The 23,356-nt window shown below is 45.4% G+C and overlaps 1 protein-coding gene across 23 annotated transcripts in view; it reads left to right on the top strand.

Moving 5' to 3' along the window:
* Window positions 1-1,929: 1,929 nt before the first annotated feature.
* CAMK2B (calcium/calmodulin dependent protein kinase II beta) overlaps window positions 1,930-23,356 on the top strand; it is a 219,548-nt gene continuing 198,121 nt past the window's right edge. For 11 of the 23 annotated variants that reach the window (XM_040346009.1, XM_040346004.1, XM_040346008.1 and 8 more), the window contains exon 1: window positions 1,932-2,408. In XM_040346009.1, the coding sequence (XP_040201943.1) occupies window positions 2,350-2,408 (59 nt within the window). In that variant the 5' untranslated portion in view covers window positions 1,932-2,349. Of the gene's footprint in view, window positions 2,409-23,356 lie in introns of all 23 variants that reach the window. The other 12 variants (XM_040346018.1, XM_040346014.1, XM_040346017.1 and 9 more) reach the window with 3 other exon arrangements.

Here is a 23,356-nt window from a genome sequence, read left to right as displayed (position 1 = left end):
AGCGATGCCCTGGGCACAGTGTTTCCCCGATGCGTGTCCCCAGCGGCGCGCACAGGGAATGTAAACAACAGGACGTCCACCCGGCACTTGAGAGCCGCGCTGTGGACGTCTTTCGTCTACAGCGCGGATCTCAAGTGGTTAAAGTCTTGCTCTTTTTCATCTAAAAATAAGAAACATGTTATATTTACCTGCTCTGTGCAGCTGGTTTTGCACAGAGCAGCCCGGGTCCTCCTCTTCCCGGGTCCTCCCGCCGGCGGTCCTGGCCCCTCCCTCCTGCCGAGTGTCCCCACAGCAAGCAGCTTGTCAGACACACAGTCCATTCAGACACAGAGCTGCGGCTTAGCCCTGCCACCTCTGTACCCTCATTGGCTCATTGACTTTGATTGACAGCAGCATAAGCCAATGGTGCCCGCTGTGTGTCACAGCCAATCAAGAGAGAGAGTCCCTGACATACGCATCTCTCGTGCAAAATCGCTGGATCGAGATGGGGCTCAGGTTAGTATTAGGAGGGCTGAGAGGGAGTACTGCACACAGAAGGTGTTTTATCTTAATGCATAGAATGCATTAAGATAAAACACCTTCTGCCTTTAGAACCACTTGAAATCATTGGGTTTAGTTCCATTTTTAGGGCCGGTTCACATTACAGAAACACAATCAGGATGTGTTTCTGCATGTGTGTTTTTATGCATTCCAGTGTGTTTTTGATGCATTTTCAAAGCGTTCTAGTGCATTTGTTCCCCTTTTTTTTTTTATCTTTCTCTGAATTTTCCTGTTTTATTTATTTTTTTATTTTGGCTGTAATGCGTTTTGGTGCGTTTTTGATGCGTTTTGCTGTGTCCAAGTGCAGTTCTTTGCACAAAAAAAAACCATGCTCTACTTATGTTGACAGTATTGGAACGCACGTAACCTACTGTCCACGCATTTTTGATGCAGGAAGAAAACGCATAGGACTGCATGTGGTAAAACTTTCTAAGTGCATCCTTTTATAATTATACATGAAAATTCAGTTTTTTCAGCAGATCACATTGAACTCTTCCTTGGACCTACAGTATTCCTATGAAATCAGTAATTTTCCTACTAAACCTTATGAAAATGTCTATAGCTATGCAGTTAAAACATAAGCATGGGTGCCTTAAATGCGTTTAAATGCGGCCTCGTACACACGACCGAGTTTCTCGGCAAAAACTTCCTGGGAGAAATTTTTTTGCCGAGGAAACCGGTCATGAGTACATTTTCCTTGAGGAAACTGTCGAGAAACTCGACGAGCCAAAAAGAGAGCATGTTCTCTATTTCCTCTACGGGAATGGAGAAAATTGGCTTGTCGAGTTCCTCGACAGCCTAACAAGGAACTTGACGAGGAAAACGATGTGTTTCGCCCGTCTAGTTTCTCGGTCGTGTGTACGAGGCTTCAGAACCAATCTGGGGTTTCTAAACTTGCTTGTGTCAAAGCTGCCCAGTAAACACAGCAGTTTTTACCTATTTCTAGAAACGCATTAAAAAATGATAAAATTATAATAAAACTGCATTTATCTATAGCAACCTATTTTTATTATCTTTTCAGGACACATTTGAAAATGAAAGCTGTAACCTGATTGGTTGCCATGGACAACAGCTGTCATTTATGCTCATGTCTTCATAGATTAGTGCCAATGATGCTCAGATACATATATGACCATCTGATGTGTACAATGCAGAATCTAAAAAAGCATGCCTACAGTAGCTGTTTGGTGCAGTCAGTGGTTAGCGTCCATCTTTAACCCCTAAATAGGCCCAGGGGTCTGCAATGCTAGCAGCCAAGGAGTTAAAGATTCCCCGTTAAATGGTAGCTCCTGTCCTGTCCTCACACTTTCTCTCCCGTCTCCCCCTCCTGTTCTCATTCCCCTATATCTCTACTCTATCTTTGCCCTCCCTCTCTCTTTTCTCCCTCCCATCCCTCCCTCTTGTTCTCTCTCAGTCTGAAATTAATACAGGCAAGGCACATTCAAAGCTGCTCCTGACTACCTCTCCTTTCTCTTTCTCCCTATCTCCCCCTAATTCCTGAAATCTCCCCTGATCCCTATTTTTTTTTTCCTATCTCTCTCATTCTTTTCATCCCTCTCCATCTGTCTTTTTTTTTATTCCTCCTCATCCTTTCTGGGATTTTTTTTTTTTTTTTGTGGTAGAAAAGACGCAGAGAACCCTACAGGAGGGGCAGACAGGAAAGAGCAAATAACAGGACTAGAAGGGGGCAATTAAGACAGATCTCATCAGAGCCAAACGCCCCTGCCGCTCTCTTACTGAAAGAAGACTAAGGAGGTCTCTTCCTTGCTAGAACCAATAAGCACTGCAGAGCCCGGATCCCATGCAGACATGGCTGTAACCTGCACACGCTTTACAGATGAATACCAGCTGTATGAAGAGATTGGCAAGTAAGACACCATCTGATTACTCACCTGCAGCTCAGCGGATGGAGCAATAAGGCACACTGGGGGGGGGGAGGGGGGTAGCCATAGAATCCACCCCTTGTTGCTATAGACTGAGAAATACTAAATTCCTAAACCTAGATTTCTAAATTTTTAATTTTCACACATAATCTTGCATTTTTGTAATACTAGAAGATGTAGTATGGGGCCTTCTAGCACCGATGGGGGCATATAGGGTGTGTGATAAGAATGGGTGGTCATTGGTGATGAGGAAATTTGGTGACCCAACTCCTGATGTGACTGCAGATGTCTATACGTTTGCATTCGTCTGACTTGACCGCCGGTAGTATTTGGGAAAAGGTTCTGGCGTATATTCCGATTTGTTAATAGGAATGTGTATTGATTTGCACAAATGATGTGCCTATGTCTGGGAGCCACTGCTGAGTGTCTGCGTCTATTCCTGCGGGGGACGTGATTGGATTCAGGGTGAGGTTTGGGGTGATGGTGGCTGCTGTGTATCTGTGAACACTATTCATGGATTGCAGGGGAATCATCATAGCTGGCTGGCACCCACTGCTGGGCAGAAATAATGTGGGAGAAATGTAGGGGGATGGGGGGGTTGCGTACTTGTCAAATAGCCAAGATAATTTAGCATTAAAATGGATGATCTTGGGTGTACTGGTTGGTAATTGCTGAGGGAGGTAGATGATGTATTGGGTTATTGATACATCATTATTTCTGCAGCTACCTATGGGGGACCAGAGACGTGGTAAGCACAGGCTGAAAATTAGCCCATCAGTGGGAGTATTTCACAGTGACTGATAACATTTGGGTGTTTATGGGTGCTGGGGTACTAATTGGGGGTGCTAATTTTAAGATGGTAGCCATTGGAAAAAAAAGGTAGAAGTTATAGAAAGACATGAGCTATAGGAGATGCTTTTGGCAAGTAATTGTATGCTGTGGTTATTAATATCTAATGGGCGATCGTTCTTAGTGATGGATGATGCTAACAGCAGGATATTTATGTTCACTTTAGACGTACGGATTTGAAAAATGGCCATATATGGCCATCTACCGGATTTCTTCCCCAGCAGTGGTGTATTCGATGAGTGATTGGTAATATTGTCTATGAAGATGAGGCTTTGATTGGCAGGTGCACTGGTATCTCTCTGTCCCTTGGATGCACCCCCTCCCCTCCCAGGTCCTCCTGGTTTCCTGAGTGTTATTCCGCCCCCTTTGATGATGTCACATTTCGCTCTCACATGGATGAGGTTTTCAGGACAGGGCCTGTGAGATATGGGGTCAGGGAGTCACCCGGGAGCTGAGGCTACTAGAGTTGCAGAGAATCGAGATTCATCCATCTCCCTACTGCTCCTAATATCTATCATGCTTCAGGTACTGCTGCATCAAGACGCAATCATGCTAATTCTGTATGGTTGTGCAAAGAGCTTAGTGCAGTAACTGACAGCAACCAATTAGAAATCACAACTTAACAGTTGCAAATATATTAATCTGACATTTCATTGGTTGCTAGAGATTATAATACATTTCGCACTGCTGTGTACACCACATAATAGAATAAGTATATACGGCATATTCATAAAGCATTCACCAAACACTAACTGCAAGTGAATCTTTCTGGTACACGTGCTTTAAATTACAGAGAATAATTAACCACCTGTGAATGTTTGATGAGTATGACATTCACTGCTTTATATTCAGAATTCTACTCATTGATCTGACTACAGAAAATGAAAACATGATTGCTTGCCATGTGCACCACACACATCATCATGGCTCTTTAAATATTGCACCGAACTACCAAAAATGAATGGGCAGAGTGGAGTGGCCAGTGTGTACCCTGCAATTCTCACTGTCATAGAAAAAAGAAAAGAGCAAAGGCTAGTGACCCTTATCAGCCAATCAGAACTCTGCTTTAGTGCAAGCCATTAACAGCTTGAATTTCAGATGATCCCTGCTAGATCAGCCAAAATTTGAGCTGTATGTGCCTCGGTCATAGCACCCTCCTCCACAAAAGTCAATTTAAAATTTGACAGATCCGGGTAGAAAACTATCGACCGGATAGGGACTGCATCACATTGATGTGACTGTGGGGGTTATTTACTAAAACCAAATGAAAAATCTGGTGCAACTCTGCATGGAAACCAATCAGCTTCCAGGTTATATTGCCAAAGCTTAAAGGGGTTGTAAAGCCTCGTGTTTTTTCACTTAATGCATCCTATGCATTAAAGTGGAGTTTCCACCTTTAAAAAAATACATTTATACTTACCCTAAATAGCTGTTGCTATGCGGAAGTGCCAAATCTGCCTCTTCATCCTCCGTGGTGGATTCTCATCCTCCTCTTAGGCCCCATACACACGAGAGAATTTATCCGCGGATACGGTCCAGCGGACCGTTTCCACGGATAAATCCTCTCAAAGATTTCCGCAGATTTCGATGCGATGGAGTGTACACACCATCGCATTGAAATCCGCGCGGAAATCCTCTGGCGATGACGTGTCGCGCCGTCGCCGCGATTATGACGCGGCGATGGCGCGACGCTGTCATATAAGGAATTCCACGCATGCGTCAAATCATTACGACGCGTGCGGGGAATCCCTTTGGACGGATGGATCCGGTAAGTCTGTACAGACGAGCGGATCCATCCGTTGGAATGGATTCCAGCAGATGGATTTGTTGTGCATGTCAGCAAATATCCGATCTGCTGGAATCCATCCCAGAGGAGATTTCTCCGCGGAAACAGATCCGCTGGCGTGTACACACCATAGGATCTATTTGCTGAAACCCATTTGCTGGGATTTATCTGCGGATGGATTCTATCGTGTGTATGGGGCCTTACACTCGGTGTCTTCTTGTGAATGGGGCGCGCTGCATTCTGGGAACTGTGTGTGTCCCAGAAAGCAGCCGGCCCATTCACAAAGCGCCGCGCTGCTCGCGCATGCGCAGTAGGAAACGGGCAGTGAAGCCGCACGGCTTCACTGCCTGTTTCCCTTACTGTGGATGGCGGCGCTTGGAGCTGCCAGGATTAAGGATCTGCCTCGGCGGGGGCCGACATCGCTGGCGGCTAGGACAGGTAAATGTCCTTATTAAAAGTCAGCAGCTACAGTGTTAGTAGCTGCTGACTTTTAATTTTTTTTTTTAGAATGGAACCTTCCGCTTTAAGGTGAAAAAACACCTTGCACTCTCTGGCCCCCCCGAGCCCCCGTTTTACTTACCTGAGCCACAAACTTTCATGAGCGCAATCCCGCATTATCCTCCCCATGGCTTCTCGGCTCTTCATTGGATAGATTGATAGCAGGAGCGCGCCCGCAAGGTAACCCCTTCGGGAGAGAGCTTCCCAGAGGGGGTTAGCTAATGCAAGGAGGAGCCGCGAGAGACACTGTGGGACCCCAGCGGAAAATGATCAGGGCCACTCTGTGAAAAACTAACTGTACAGTGGAGGTAAGTATGACATGTTTGTTATTTTTTTAAATGTGAACCTTTAGTATCACTTTCATTTAACCACTTCCATACAGGGCATTTTCACCCCCTTCCTGCCCAGACCAATTTTTAGTTTTCAGTGCTGTTGCACTTTGAATGACAATTGCGCGGTCATGCAACACTGTACCCAAATAAAATCTTTATGTTTTTCCCCCCACAAATAGAGCTTTCGTTTGGTGGTATTTGATCATCTTTGCGGTTTTTATTTTTTGCGCTATAAACAAAAGAAGAGCAACAATTTTGAAAAAAACATATTTTTTACTTTTTGATTTAATAAATATCAATTCATTTTTTTTTCTCAGTTTAGACTGATACGTATTCTTCTACATATTTTTGGTAAAAAGAAAAATCGCAATAAGCGTATATTGATTAGTTTGCGCAAAAGTTATAGCGTCTACAAAATAGGGGATAGATTTATGGCATTTTTATTTATTATTATTTTTTTACTACTAATGGCGGCGTTCTGCGATTTTTTATTGTGACCGTGACATTGCGGCGGACATATCGGACACTTTTGACACGTTTTTGGGACCATTCACATTTATACAGCGATTAGTGCTATAAAACTGCACTGATTACTGTGTAAATGTGACTGGCAGGGAAGGGGTTAACACTAGGGGGCGTTGAAGGGGTTAATATGTTCCCTGGGAGTGATTCTAACTGTAGGGGGAGGGGGACTCACAAGGGGAGGAGACTGATCTGTGTTCCTCTGTGTGTTCCTCTGTAACACACATCGGCCTCCTCACCTCTGACAGGAGGTGGATCTGTATGTTTACACACAAAGATTCACACTCCTGCCGTGATTGCCGGCAATCGCGGGTGCCCGGCAGACACGCGCACCGGGTCGCGAGCGATGCCGCGGGCGCTCCCCCTTAGCGGCCGCGATGCAAAGGACGTCATATGACATCCACTCTGAGGGAGAGACAGTTCCTGCCGACGTCATATTACTATGGCTCGGTAGGGAACTGGTTAACAAGCTGGAGTTAGAAGCTCATTGGCTAGCATGCATAGCTGCACCAGATTCTGAGTGCTCCAGTTTTAGTAAATGTACCCCACAGTGACTATTCTGACAGCCATGGATGCAGCAATTGTCTGAATACAATAGCCGTCAGCGGCAATTTCTCCATTTATGGATAAGGGAATCAAGTGGGCTGAACGAGAGAAATCTACACGTTTGTGGGTAGCTAACTGTCCTGACTGCACAGAACTGCTAAAATCTAACTGGCTGTTTGAATTTACTCTATGCACTATTTTATTTAGCAAACACTTATTTAACCTCCCTGGCGGTATGATTCTGTCTGGAATTACGTACCAAATACGGTACAATTATTTTGCAAGGAAATTTGGCGTTTTATACTGTAGGCCTGTAATTTTTAGGAATAACTCACTTAAATCTGACCAAACAAGAGTCTTGTAGGCATCCCAGGTATGACATTTTTAAAAAAAACAAAATTATAAATTATAGTATAATAAATAATTATAACAAATAATAATATAATTATAATAAAAATTATTCAATAATGTAATCAACTCAAAATCACTGAAATTTGCTCAGTTGCAGAATTGTCGCTGTCATTATTTTTTTTTTCTATGACGAATTTCCCCACAAATCGCTATCGCACATTTCTGCAAGTGATTATAATTTATTATCGCTGTTTTCTAGCTGATCTAAAACCATTTTTGACATAAAGGGACACTTTTGGACAATCTACAGTTTTCAGGCAGAAAAAACTGTTTTTATTTTATATAAGTACATGTAGGACACTGGGCAGATCATTAGGGACAAGGGGGTGTGTATTTTTTACATACAGTACTGTAATCTATAAGATTACAGTATACTGTATGTATAGTGTTTGTTTACTTGAATTTGAATTTGGCGCCGTTCTCCGCCCCCGTGCGTCGTAACGTCGCAGGGAACGGAGATCGGCGGCACACGGGGAGACTGTGAATCGAGCGAGGAGGACCCGCTCGCTCACACAGCGGGGTGGCATCGCTGGATCCAGGGACAAGGTGAGTAACTTGCCTGTGGATTCAGCGAGCAGGTAAGCCGCGCCGCTGCACACTCTGCACGTCCACCCCGAGCGTGACTCGGGGATACCGATCGTAACATTGAAAACCCACCCTGAGTCACGCTCGGGTTTACCGCTAAGGGGGTTAATGATGAAAGTGGCACTCCTGATGTACACGGTTTAGTAGCTAATTCAATTGTAGTTTATTGTAGTCACATCAGTGAAAAGTAAACAATGTTTCTATAAGTTACTGTTTTTTACCTATTAAAAATCAAAATAATTTATTGTTTCTAATTTAAATTTCAAGGAGTATACAAAGGCTTACAAGCCAGTTAAAAATATAAAATAACAGACAGGTGACTGGGTTATTGCAAGCTGAACATCATCTATGCCCCCTGTACTACTGTATTGAATAGGCCTGTCTGCGGAATAGAAATTAAGAAAATAAATACAGTAAAACCTTGGACTGCGAGCGTAATTCGTTCCATAAACATGCTTGTAATCCAAAGCACTTGTATATCAAAACGAATTTCCCCATAAGAAATAATGAAAACTCAGATGATTTGTTCCACAACCATTTATTCATAAGTCCTTCAGTTTAAAGGGTATATAAAAAGATTATAGCAATGTGACCAGGTTGTGTAACCATAAAATGTCCATCCACAAATGGAAGCCTCCACAGGGGGATTAGAAGTAGTGTTGCTCACGAATATTCGCATTGCGAATATTCGACTCGAATATAGCATATTCGAGAAATCGCGCTATATTTCGAAATTCGCGGTGAATATTCGCAATTCCGAATATTCGATTTTTTACAATTTTTTTTTTGAATCAGATCACATCCTAGATATCTCCATCGACGTCTAAAAGCATTGCTGGTATAATTAGAGACCCTGGGCCGAGTAGCTGAAGCGTTCATTGAATTTTCCAGAAAGATCGCAATGCGATTATTCGGCAAACGCAATATCGCGCGATTATTTTCCTCGCCCCGATCTTCCGCATCAGAGCGATTTTTACAGTTTCATTTTTAAAACAGATCACATCCTAGTGATCTCCATAGACGTCTGAAAGCATTGCTGGTATGATTAGAGCCATTGGGCCGAGTAGCTGAAGCGATCATTTTATATTGCCGAATAATCGCAATGCGAATATTCGGCAATAGGAATATTGCGCGATTATTTGCTCCGCCCTTTTGCATCAGAGCCAATCAGAGTTCTCCTTCCACACTCGTCACAGGTTAGCAACCAATAGGAACCTGCCTGCATGGACATTATATAAGCTCACTCCCAGCACCATTTCATTGCAGATTCAGAAGCTTGCTATAGAGTGTGGAGGCTGTTTCTGTGTTCCTGGTTTCCTGGTTTCCTGTGTCTTTGTTCTTGATTGATTTAGATCATCACCAGCATTGCTATTTAGTGATTCCAGTGGATCTTTTCCAGTATATCAACTGCTTTTTTCAAAGCAATAGACCCAAGAGCTTTTTTCAAAGCTACGTTTTGTGCTGTTTTGTGCTGTTTTTTTCATTTGTGTTACTGTTTGATCCTGCAATCCTCCCTGTTCAGTTATATTTGCAAGAGATTTCAGAACACATATTGATCTGAGCTTTATAAAAGAGCTTTTCTAAAAGCTAAGTTTTGTTCATCTTGTGTTACTGTCAGATCTTGCAGGTTCACTGTTCAGTGATATTTGATAGGCATCTCAGTTCAAATTTTGTTTAGTTTTCCCTAAAGAGCTTTTATAAAAGCTAAGTTTTGTGTTCAGTTTAGTTAAATTTTGTGTAGTAAGTGTACACACTGTTAGTGTACATTTATTTCATCTAGCTTAGCTTAGTGTGTGTTTAGTGTCTGTGTTTTGTGTTTAAAAAAAAAAAAAAAAAAAAAGTTAGTGTTTGTTTAGTGCTTTTTTTTTTTTTCTTTAATTTTGTAGTCCTTGTCTGGTGTACTACTTTTCTTATAGTTTAGTAGCTGTCTGTGTACGTCTTTGTCTGCGTGCCTGTCTTGTAAAAAAAACACAAAAACACATTTTGTTCACATTTTCCCCCCCAATAAAGTTTAACCCCCCCACACACATATCAGCAATTATGAGCGGCATCCGTGGCCGTGGCAGTAGGGGTAGGGGAGTTACTCCCAGTGCTGGATCGCTGCCAGCACGGGGTACCTCTCGTGCCCCTACTAGTGGTAGAGGATCGGGTGCAAGGGGAGTACGCCTGATCCGGGAGTTCTTCCCATCGGGCAGCCGCCCGATATTGCCATCTCAGGCTCAAGTAGTGGTGGACTACATGGGGCACAGCAGTGCCACTGAGTCGTCGGTCCCGACTCACAGTAGTACCACCATTACACCGTTGCCTGTACTACCCCCCCCCAGCCCCCAAGAGTCCAGCATCTTACTGTTCGACAGCGACAGTGATAGGGATCTCTTGGGGGAGGCCATGCATCAGGCAGACCTCCAGCTCTGTCCTGATGGTCAGGACCTTTTTGAAGGGATGGATGAGGAGGATGGGATACCTGCTGGCAGTATCCCAGAGACATCCCTTCAAACTGGTGCTGCTGTTTTGGTGCAGGAAACAGCAGCACCTAGTCAGACCCAGGCGTGGGTGAGGGGACAGCGGAGCCAGGCTAGAGGCTCCATGTCACGTGGTTCCCTCAGACCAACACATCTCAGCCCTTGGTCTGACATCTCTGGGGGCGAAGAGGGTGACCCATCATGGTTGCCATCTGACGCGTCGGCTCACTACGTCAGTGACGACGGGGAAGGTAGGCACCCTGGTGAAACGGTGCGCCAGGTCACCACCAGGGAGACCATCGTCAGGGTCTCCACTGGTGATGGCAGCAGGAGGTGTCAGGAGGAGGAGCAGCAGCAGCAGCAGCAGCAGCAGGCAGCTCCACCTGTGCGCACCGAATCCCAGCAGGTGCAAGTAAGCGTCACCCCATCTGACAGGAGGGCGGTGCTGAAGTCACCTGTCTGGAATTTCTTTACCCTGGTGGCAGACAACCCTACCGTGGCCATCTGCCGGATTTGTAAAGTGAGGGTGAAGAGAGGGAAGTGTTTGGCTCGGGTGGGTACCACAGCCCTGAACCAGCACCTCAGGATAAACCACTGGGCGTTGTATGAGGAGATGAAGCGTGGTGGTGGTAGCAGCGCCACCACCACAAGTGAGCAGGGTACAGCAGCCCCTGCCACATCTTCATCTGTTTCCAGCAGGTCATGCCCCCCCGCTCCCTCTAGTAGAGGTACTGGTACCGGCAGCCAGACCTCTACTTCCACAGCACCCTCCACGTCTGTGTCCCGCACTGCCGTCCGGCGCCAGGCGTCGATTTCAGACGCCTTTGACCGCACCACTCCCTTCCCCCCTGGAGACCGACGTGTGCGTTCCCTCAATGGGCTCCTGGCAAGGGTTATTGCCCAACATCTGCTGCCCTTCAACATAGTTGACAGCAACCCCTTCAGGCAGATGTTGGAGCAGGCCCAACCCCAATGGCGTGTCCCCAGCCGCCATTTCTTTGCCAGGACTGGTGTCCCTGCCCTACACCAGCACATTGTTCAGAATGTAACCCTGTCGCTGGATCACGCTGTCAGCGACAGGGTTCATCTGACAATGGATGGCTGGACCAGCAGGCATGGGCAGGGACGCTACATCAGCTTCACGGCCCATTGGGTTTCCCTCCGAGGCGTCGGTGAGGGATCGTCGGCAACCGATCTTGTGGTGCCGCCCCGGGGTGTCCAGGGGAGAACTGCTGGTCTCCCTCAAGCCACTGTCTCCGCAGCTGCTGAGCCTCCCAGCAAGCGCCCCCGTAGCTACTCAAGTGTGGGGCACGTGCGCTGTCAGGCCGTGCTCCAGCTTGTTAGTTTAGGGGACCGGAGACACACTGCAGAAGAAGTGCTGAAAGCACTTCAAGCTCAGGTCCAGAAGTGGCTGACACCCCGAAGGCTCCAGCCAGGTATGGTTGTCTGCGATAACGGCAGCAACCTACTCGCCGCCCTCCATGCTGGCAGTCTGACGCACGTGCCCTGTCTGGCACATGTCCTCAACCTGGTGGTGCAGAAGTTCCTGCGCACTTATCCAGGGTTGAGTGACATTGTGGCAAAGGCGCGTAGGATTGCCAGCCACTTCAGGCGCTCCCCAACCGCTACCGCGTCCCTGTCCAAATTGCAGCGGAAGTACAATCTGCCCCTTCACAGGCTGATTGTGGACAGTGTGACGCGGTGGAACTCCACCCTCCACATGCTGAAGAGGTTGTGGGAGCAGCAAAGGGCGGTGAGGGAGTACCTGATGGAACTAGGCACTCAGAGGGCTTCACCACAACTCCCTTTCATCGCCTGTGCGGAGTGGGGGCAGATAAACCAGGTCTGCCAAGTGTTGTCCTCCTTCGAGCAGGCGACCAAGATGGTCAGCAGTGAGCAAATTGGCCTCAATAGCGTGCTGCCAATACTGTTCATGCTGGAGAGGACACTAGATCGCCTGCTCGAGGCTGGGGAGAGTGCCTTGGTGGAGCAGGAGGAGTCAGCAATGCTCCACCGAGACCAGGGCCAGGACCAGGAGGAGGAGGAGGAGGATGATGATGAAGAGGAGGAGGAGGTGGTTGCTGGTGTCGTCCCGGAGTCAGGGCCTGGTCAGGAGGGAGAGCCGGTGTTGGGGGCACCGATAGTCCGGGGGTTGGGCATGTCTGAGTTTGACCAGCAGCGCCTCAGGGAAGAAGAGTCGCACCTCATTCACCTGGCCAGCATTGAGGAGTCACAGCGGGCTGTGCTCTTCCCCATGGCTGCCCACATGCTCAGATGCCTCAGGAGGGACCCCCGGGTTAAGACCATCAAGACGAGGGATGATTTCTGGATGGCCACCCTTTTGGATCCCAGGTGCAAGGGGAAACTGGAGCAGTTCATCCCAGCCAGCCGGAGGCAGCACCGGATGGAGGAACTGCAGGCAGCCATTGTCAGACGGTTGGAGCAGGCAACTCCCCGGCCTCCAGTTGTCCCCCCTCATCTCACCCAGCAGGTGGCTGCACCCAGCTGCAGCCGAGCAGGGGACCTAATGGAAGAGATGAGGATGTTCTTCCAAACCGAGCGACCCAGTACCACCACCAGCAGCAGCAGCAGCAGTCACCACCAGCGGCTGGCCCACATGGTGGCAGACTACATGGCGTCCGTCGGTGCTTCTGACAGTATGAGCACCGACGACCCCATGGAGTACTGGGTTGCCAGATTGGACACCTGCCGCGAGCTCGCTCAGTATGCGCTGGAGTTATTGTCTTGCCCCCCCTCCAGCGTACTATCTGAGCGGACATTCAGCGCGGCAGGTGGGGTGGTCACGGACAAGAGGACCCGTCTGTCCACAGAGTCCGTGGACAGACTCACATTCATAAAGATGAATGAGTCCTGGATCGGCGGTGACTTTCTGGCACCCGTCGTCGGTTCAGGGCGCTGAAGGGTCCCTTGCCATGCATTCCCTGATGAAGCCCCGGACCTGATGTATTTACAGTGCTGAATATAACTATTTCAACATCAGAGAAAATCAATGTTAATATTTGGTACAGTAGGCTTTCTTTGCAATTACAGCGGTCAAAAATTTCTTTTATTTTTACACCAGCTTTGCACACACTGGAGGAGGGATTTTGGCCCACTCCTCCACACAGATCTTCTCTACATCAGTCATGTTTCTGGGCTATCGCTGAGAAACACGGAGTTTGAGCTCCCTCCAAAGATTCTCTATTGGGTTTAGGTCTGGAGACTGGCTAGGCCACGCCAGAACCTTGATATGCTCCTTACAGAGCCAATCCTTGGTTATCCTGGCTGTGTGCTTTGGGTCATTCTCATGTTGGAAGACCCAGCCTCGACCCATCTTCAAAGCTCTAACTCAGGGAAGGAGGTTGTTGCCCAAAATCTTGCAATACATGGCCCCGGTCATCCTCTCCTTAATACAGTGCAGTCACCCTGTCCCATGTGCAGAAAAACACCACCAAAGCATGATGCTACCACCCCCATGCTTCACATTAGGGATGGCGTTCTTGGCATGGTACTCATCATTATTCTTCCTCCGAACACGGTTAGTGAAATTATGATCAAAAAATTATATTATAGTCTCATCTGACCACATGATTTTCTCCCATGACTCCTTTGGATCAGTCAAGACAATTATGTCAGCAGTTATTTCACACCCTATATACTCTTATTAAGACTGCTGTACATCATGGCAACTCCTGCCCATGTGATATGACTCTGTATCAACTACTACTGTTAATACTACTACTGCTGCTTCTGCTGCTTCTGCTGCCCAGTCAAGACACCTATGTCAGCAGTTATTTGACACTCTATATACTCCTATTCCTACTGCTGTTCATGATGGCACCTCCTGCCCATGTGATATGACTCTGTATCAACTACTACTGTTAATACTACTGCTGCTTCTGCTGCTGCTGCCCAGTCAAGACACCTATGTCAGCAGTTATTTGACACTCTATATACTCCTATTCCTACTGCTGTTCATCATGGCACCTCCTGCCCATGTGATATGACTCTGTATCAACTACTACTGTTAATACTACTGCTGCTGCTTCTGCTGCTGCTGCTGCCCAGTCAAGACACCTATGTCAGCAGTTATTTGACACTCTATATACTCCTATTCCTACTGCTGTTCATGATGGCACCTCCTGCCCATGTGATATGACTCTGTATCAACTACTACTGTTAATACTACTGCTGCTTCTGCTGCTGCTGCCCAGTCAAGACACCTATGTCAGCAGTTATTTGACACTCTATATACTCCTATTCCTACTGCTGTTCATGATGGCACCTCCTGCCCATGTGATATGACTCTGTATCAACTACTACTGTTAATACTACTGCTGCTGCTTCTGCTGCTGCTGCTGCCCAGTCAAGACACCTATGTCAGCAGTTATTTGACACTCTATATACTCCTATTCCTACTGCTGTTCATGATGGCACCTCCTGCCCATGTGATATGACTCTGTATCAACTACTACTGTTAATACTACTGCTGCTTCTGCTGCTGCTGCCCAGTCAATACACCTATGTCAGCAGTTATTTGACACTCTATATACTCCTATTCCTACTGCTGTTCATCATGGCACCTCCTGCCCATGTGATATGACTCTGTATCAACTACTACTGTTAATACTACTGCTGCTGCTTCTGCTGCTGCTGCTGCCCAGTCAAGACACCTATGTCAGCAGTTATTTGACACTCTATATACTCCTATTCCTACTGCTGTTCATGATGGCACCTCCTGCCCATGTGATATGACTCTGTATCAACTACTACTGTTAATACTACTGCTGCTTCTGCTGCTGCTGCCCAGTCAATACACCTATGTCAGCAGTTATTTGACACTCTATATACTCCTATTCCTACTGCTGTTCATCATGGCACCTCCTGCCCATGTGATATGACTCTGTATCAACTACTACTGTTAATACTACTGCTGCTGCTTCTGCTGCTGCTGCTGCCCAGTCAATACACCTATGTCAGCAGTTATTTGACACTCTATATACTCCTATTCCTACTGCTGTTCATGATGGCACCTCCTGCCCATGTGATATGACTCTGTATCAACTACTACTGTTAATACTACTGCTGCTTCTGCTGCTGCTGCCCAGTCAAGACACCTATGTCAGCAGTTATTTGACACTCTATATACTCCTATTCCTACTGCTGTTCATGATGGCACCTCCTGCCCATGTGATATGACTCTGTATCAACTACTACTGTTAATACTACTGCTGCTGCTTCTGCTGCTGCTGCTGCCCAGTCAAGACACCTATGTCAGCAGTTATTTGACACTCTATATACTCCTATTCCTACTGCTGTTCATCATGGCACCTCCTGCCCATGTGATATGACTCTGTATCAACTACTACTGTTAATACTACTGCTGCTGCTTCTGCTGCTGCTGCTGCCCAGTCAAGACACCTATGTCAGCAGTTATTTGACACTCTATATACTCCTATTCCTACTGCTGTTCATGATGGCACCTCCTGCCCATGTGATATGACTCTGTATCAACTACTACTGTTAATACTACTGCTGCTTCTGCTGCTGCTGCCCAGTCAATACACCTATGTCAGCAGTTATTTGACACTCTATATACTCCTATTCCTACTGCTGTTCATCATGGCACCTCCTGCCCATGTGATATGACTCTGTATCAACTACTACTGTTAATACTACTGCTGCTGCTTCTGCTGCTGCTGCTGCCCAGTCAATACACCTATGTCAGCAGTTATTTGACACTCTATATACTCCTATTCCTACTGCTGTTCATGATGGCACCTCCTGCCCATGTGATATGACTCTGTATCAACTACTACTGTTAATACTACTGCTGCTTCTGCTGCTGCTGCCCAGTCAAGACACCTATGTCAGCAGTTATTTGACACTCTATATACTCCTATTCCTACTGCTGTTCATGATGGCACCTCCTGCCCATGTGATATGACTCTGTATCAACTACTACTGTTAATACTACTGCTGCTGCTTCTGCTGCTGCTGCTGCCCAGTCAAGACACCTATGTCAGCAGTTATTTGACACTCTATATACTCCTATTCCTACTGCTGTTCATCATGGCACCTCCTGCCCATGTGATATGACTCTGTATCAACTACTACTGTTAATACTACTGCTGCTGCTTCTGCTGCTGCTGCTGCCCAGTCAAGACACCTATGTCAGCAGTTATTTGACACTCTATATACTCCTATTCCTACTGCTGTTCATGATGGCACCTCCTGCCCATGTGATATGACTCTGTATCAACTACTACTGTTAATACTACTGCTGCTTCTGCTGCTGCTGCCCAGTCAATACACCTATGTCAGCAGTTATTTGACACTCTATATACTCCTATTCCTACTGCTGTTCATCATGGCACCTCCTGCCCATGTGATATGACTCTGTATCAACTACTACTGTTAATACTACTGCTGCTGCTTCTGCTGCTGCTGCTGCCCAGTCAAGACACCTATGTCAGCAGTTATTTGACACTCTATATACTCCTATTCCTACTGCTGTTCATGATGGCACCTCCTGCCCATGTGATATGACTCTGTATCAACTACTACTGTTAATACTACTGCTGCTTCTGCTGCTGCTGCCCAGTCAATACACCTATGTCAGCAGTTATTTGACACTCTATATACTCCTATTCCTACTGCTGTTCATGATGGCACCTCCTGCCCATGTGATATGACTCTGTATCAACTACTACTGTTAATACTACTGCTGCTTCTGCTGCTGCTGCCCAGTCAATACACCTATGTCAGCAGTTATTTGACACTCTATATACTCCTATTCCTACTGCTGTTCATGATGGCACCTCCTGCCCATGCGATATGACTCTGTATCAACTACTACTGTTAATACTACTGCTGCTTCTGCTGCTGCTGCCCAGTCAAGACACCTATGTCAGCAGTTATTTGACACTCTATATACTCCTATTCCTACTGCTGTACATCATGGCAACTCCTGCCCATGTGATATGACTCTGTATCAACTACTACTGTTAATACTACTACTGCTGCTTCTGCTGCTGCTGCTGCCGCCCAGTCAATACACCTATGTCAGCAGTTATTTCACACTCTATATACTCTTATTAAGACTGCTGTACATCATGGCAACTCCTGCCCATGTAATATGACTCTGTATCAACTACTACTGTTAATACTACTACTGATGCTTCTGCTGCTGCTGCCGCCCAGTCAATACACCTATGTCAGCAGTTATTTCACACTCTATATACTCTTATTAAGACTGCTGTACATCATGGCAACTCCTGCCCATGTGATATGACTCTGTATCAACTACTACTGTTAATACTACTACTGCTGCTTCTGCTGCTGCTGCCGCCCAGTCAATACACCTATGTCAGCAGTTATTTCACACTCTATATACTCTTATTAAGACTGCTGTACATCATGGCAACTCCTGCCCATGTGATATGACTCTGTATCAACTACTACTGTTAATACTACTACTGCTGCTTCTGCTGCTGCTGCTGCCGCCCAGTCAATACACCTATGTCAGCAGTTATTTCACACTCTATATACTCTTATTAAGACTGCTGTACATCATGGCAACTCCTGCCCATGTGATATGACTCTGTATCAACTACTACTGTTAATACTACTACTGCTGCTTCTGCTGCTGCTGCCGCCCAGTCAATACACCTATGTCAGCAGTTATTTCACACTCTATATACTCTTATTAAGACTGCTGTACATCATGGCAACTCCTGCCCATGTGATATGACTCTGTATCAACTACTACTGTTAATACTACTACTGCTGCTTCTGCTGTTGCTGCTGCCGCCCAGTCAATACACCTATGTCAGCAGTTGTTTCACACTCTATATACTCTTATTCCTACTGCTGTTCATCATGGCAACTCCTGCCCAAGTGATATGACTCTGTATCAACTACTACTGCTAATACTACTACTGCTGCTGCTGCTGCTGCTGCTGCTCAGTCAAGACAACTATGTCAAAAGTAATTTCCCACTCTATATACTCCTATTACCACTGCTGTTCATCATGGCACCTCCTGCCCAAGTGATATGACTCTGTATCTACTACTACTACTACTACTGCTGCTGCTGCTGCTCTGTCAAGACACCTATGTAAAAAGTTAATTCCCACTCTATATATACTCCTATTACCACTGCTGTTCACTGATACCACTGATAGTTAATTTATCCCTTAACTACCCCCATTTGTGAGGGTCGGGGTTTTCCTTTAAAGTCCCATGCAAATCAATGGAAAATGTATGTTCCCACATAACTTCTGTACGCCTGGAGATATTTCAATAATACCCGCTATACATATTACTTATATGCCAAATAAAAATATATAACAGTTAAATTAACCCTTACCAACACCCTTATATAAAAGATGGGTATATTTATATTACTATGATTTTCCTCCCCAAAAGGTTAAGATAGGAAGACCGGGCAACGCCGGGTATTCAGCTAGTAATAGTATAAAATGTTTTCGGTTATTATTAAGCTAGATGTGTTGATGTTGATGTTGATGTGTTAGATGTGAAGTTAGATGTGAAGTTAGATGTGTTTAAAAAACTAACAATTTCAATAAGAAATGAAACCTTTGCAAAATATAACATTTTTTATTAAAAAAAAAAAAAAAAAATTAGGACATTAACTTCTGAAGCTCTGTCACCTCATCCATGTTTTTCGCCAGTTGTTGCACCAGTTGTTGATTTTGGCGCATCAAAAACAGTATCTGCTGCTCATTTGCCATTACTCTCTTCGTGAGGTTTTTCATGGCAGCTTGCTTCACCTCTAGCTTTTTTAGAACTGTTAGGATATAAGAAAAAAACATTTGGATTTCAAAGACCGTTACGAAAGATTATTTTCAGCCATAAAAATAATAAAGTCTGACTTAAGAGACTCTATGAAAGAGGATCTGGCAGAGGCAATTCTCTTCCTTAGAACTCTACATTGCATTTATTTGCATTTGCTAAGCCTAGAACTACATTTCAAGATTAATATAAACCATTTCTAGGTTTTTCATATTTTTTTTTTTGGGTTCATTATAGATAAGCTTTGTTTTGGTTCTAAAACAGCCAAATAATGTGGTCTGTATTTTTGAACTGTTAAAGATCATGTTCCTGATGTTTAAGCCTGCTGCTACTATCCAGTCACTTGATTGTTTTCATTGTGTTTGTCTTTTGCTTAAACTGTGCAATACAGTAGACTGTTGGCTTCCCAGCCAGTAGTCCTGTGGTAGTTTGCGTTTCTTTCCCTCAAGGAATCTATAAAATACATTCGCATATTAATACAGAGGAGTCGGAGTCGGGGAGTCGGGGAGTCGGAGTCTGAAGTACATAAAACTGAGGAGTCGGAGTCGAAAAATTTATCTACCGACTCCACAGCCCTGCTTTAAATGCTGTCCATTTTTAGAGCTACATTTTATTGTTGAAATTTTATTAATATATGTGCACATATTTACCCTCCTGATTGACGGTATAATTAACCGTCTCATCCTGCTCCTCTTCCTCGTCACCCACTACTCCACCAGAAGTTTCGGGGGGGGGGGTGCAGCTCCTCCTCTTGCTCCTCCACAGGAACTGGGGGTGGTGATGTGGATGGCCCTGGCTGCTCCTCCTCATCCCTCTCCTCCTCTTCCACATCCTCCTCCTGCTCCTCCTCTGCGGCCTGTCGCCTTGTGCGCTTGGGGCGCACAGTTGGTAGCGGAGCTCCTATAATAACACAATGTTCATATATTATAAAAATGTTTTCTAATGACGTATGCAAATTCTGTGTACTCTACTGTATTGTATATGAATACAAATTAATTTATATAGACAGTTAACCAATGGGACAATGTTATATTAAAGGGTCTTGTGGGCACTACAGGGGACTGAGCGTGAGCTGGGCTGCCACCATGGTAAAATGAGCTGTTTTTGTCTCCTTTGTTTTGTTCAGACGATCTCATGTTAAAAAAAAGTACTTGATGGAGTACACAGGATTACTATAACAACCCCACGCCTAACACAGGAATTTAGTGGGAATCTATATATATAAAACTCAACGTGTGTGTGCATGTATGTATGTATGTTCCACCATCACGTCCAAACGGCTAAAGATATTTACATGAAACTTGGCACACAGGTTACTTATATGTCAGCCACAAATATAGGATTGGTGGTTTAACCCATACCCACCCCCATTTGCCTTGGTCAGGGTTTTTCTTTAAAGTCCCATTCAACTCTATGGGAAATACATGTTATTTCATAACAGCTGTAGATATTTCGATAACACTTGGTCACATGTTATCTATACGTCCACTTAAAGTATAGGATCGTTAATTTATCCCTTAACTAACCCCATTGGTGAGGGTCGGGCTTTTTGTTTAAAGTCCCATGCAAAGCAATGGGAAAAGTATGTTCCCACATAACTTCTGTGTTCCTGTCTGCTGTCCCATGTTTTTTTCCAACAGTACTATGAATACCTTGGCTGGTGGTGATATATGTTACAACAACATGGCGTCTTGGTTAACAACATCTGACCTTACATTAATTACATATGACCTTCCATAACTGTCCCCAAGGGACCCGGGCTGGCTCAACGCGATTGCCACTGCGCTGACAAGCCATTCACCTCTGCAGCTAGGGGTTCGGATCCCGCTCTCGGCTACATGTGAATTGAGTTTGGTGGTCTCAGCTCGGCCCCCGGTGGGTGTGCTATGCGAGGTAAGCCTGCGCTTAGTATGCCCACCTCCCTCCCACAAAAACCACCACACTTACACACGCACTCGCAATTGGGTTAACATGCACGCACTCTGACCATGCGGTCTCTAAAAAGAGAGGCGAAGGACTAACGGGGCTGGTTGAGCGGGCAAATCCTCTCACTCCCTTATAGGGAGTCCCTCTGCCCCGTGGGGCTTCGAAGCGGAGCAGGTAGGACGGTCTGTGTGGGAGGACCCCCTCACACCCGCCATTGCCACCCGGGGCATGGAGAAAGGTGGCAGATTACCTCTGGGGGAGGCCTGCCTACTCCCAACTCCTGCAGTCCGGCTCCTCTCTCGAGTACACGCACAAAATACACTTTAGGGAAAAAAAAAACATAACTGTGACCAATAACTTACCAGGATGATATTTATTCCGGATACGCCTGACCCGGTTCATCTGGCGCCTCTTCAGGTCGGACCACTTTTTGAGGATCGCCATGCGAGTGTGTTCTTCGCCTAGTTCCTCAATCAGGGAGCTTATAACTCCCTGTTTTTCTTGCTGCCTCCGCAGCTCATCGTATCCTGTTTCCAGGAACTTCTGCAAGATGAAGAACAAAGTATATTGTAATACTTTTGTTGACAGCCTTATGGATATATGACATAAATGTATGCTATTCAACAATTGGAAGCATTCTCGCCTTATTAATCAATGACAGGGGTAACATGACAGATTTTATATACTGCCATTTCCGTCGCCACCTTTTTTACATAAATATAGCAGCCATTATCATTTGCATAATTATGAATATATACTAACTTTTAAACTAGACTAAAATGCAGTTGAAGATAATGAAATAACAGTGGTCAAAATACTTACACAAATCAGCAACTTTTCCTCAGATACAGTGAAATTACTTCCAACCATCTTGCTCTGCGATTGCGTTGCGATCATAAAGTTGGAAACTGGCAAGGGTCCAGGAAATGGTCGCGTGTTGTTCGCGTGTTGATTGCGCTGCTTGGACCGAGATGGGTCCATATGGCTTCGGCTGTATGGACCACAGTAACTCTTTTCCCTGTCAGGAGCCTAACGCCCCGGGGGGTCAGAGACGGGACCTTTTCGGAGGACCACTGACGTATGCAACCGTCGCAGTTTTTTGTGATGTCACTCTTTAGGTGTGTGCAAATTTTTCCTTGCACCGGGTGGAGTTTTTGGGTTGTGTTTTGCACGCCACAGGCTTTTCAACAGAAAATAACCAGCTGGAGGCAGAATGGTTGCAAAACACTACGGGTTTGTTACCTAACTCTGGGTTTCAAGACCAGTCCACCTCCAGCTGTTGCAAAACTACTACTCCCATCAGCCACGGTCTGTCAGTGCATGCTAAGAATTTTACTTTTGCTGCATCTAGGGTGCCACAGTTTAGAGACCCGTGCATAAAGGCCTGAAAAATGTGGGCCTGCAGAACTTACAATACTAGAAGTGCCAGCATTCCCAGGCATGCTGGAAGTTGTAGTTCTGCAACATCTAAAGGGCAATATGTATTCGAACGTCCTTGGGCCTTGAGGACACTGAAGTCAGGACGTTCGCATACGTCCTATGTCCAAAAAAATTTTAAATTCATTATGCTAAATAACAAGGAAAAGTGCCTAAATACACATTTGCCAACCAGGGTGTCTGCAGCTGTCCAGGCATGCTGGGACTTGTAGTTTTGTAAAAGCAGGAGACACATTTTTGGTTAAATACTAATATCTGATCATATATACTAACTTTTAAACTAGACTTAAATGCAGTTGAAGATGATGAAATAACAGTGGTCAAAATACTTACACAAATCAGCAACTTTTCCTCAGACTTTGAGAAATTGCTTCCCACCATGTTGCTGTAATATTGGGAAACTGGCAAGGCTCCAGGAAATGGTCGCGTGTTGTTCGCGCAATTGCGCATGCGCGATCGAAAAATCGCAATCGCAATATGTATTTTGGTTAAAATATCATACATATTCGATTTCAGAGTGCTGCTACAGCAGTTTTCGAAATATCTGCAATAAATTTCGCATTCGCATGTTGCGATATTTCGATAAAATATCAGGAATATTCTGAGCCAATCAGAGCGCTCCTCCAGCATATCTCGAAATTGCGCAATAAATATCGCATTCGCATGTTGCGATATTTCGATAAAATATCAGGAATATTCTGAGCCAATCAGAGCGCTCCTCCAGCATATCTCGAAATTGCGCAATAAATATCGCAATCGCAT

The sequence above is a fragment of the Rana temporaria genome, chromosome 3 (genome assembly GCF_905171775.1).
Source record: "Rana temporaria chromosome 3, aRanTem1.1, whole genome shotgun sequence".
Taxonomy (NCBI): Eukaryota; Metazoa; Chordata; class Amphibia; order Anura; family Ranidae; genus Rana; species Rana temporaria.
Note: the sequence above shows the minus strand (reverse complement) of the source record. Positions and strands in the feature narration are given on the sequence as shown.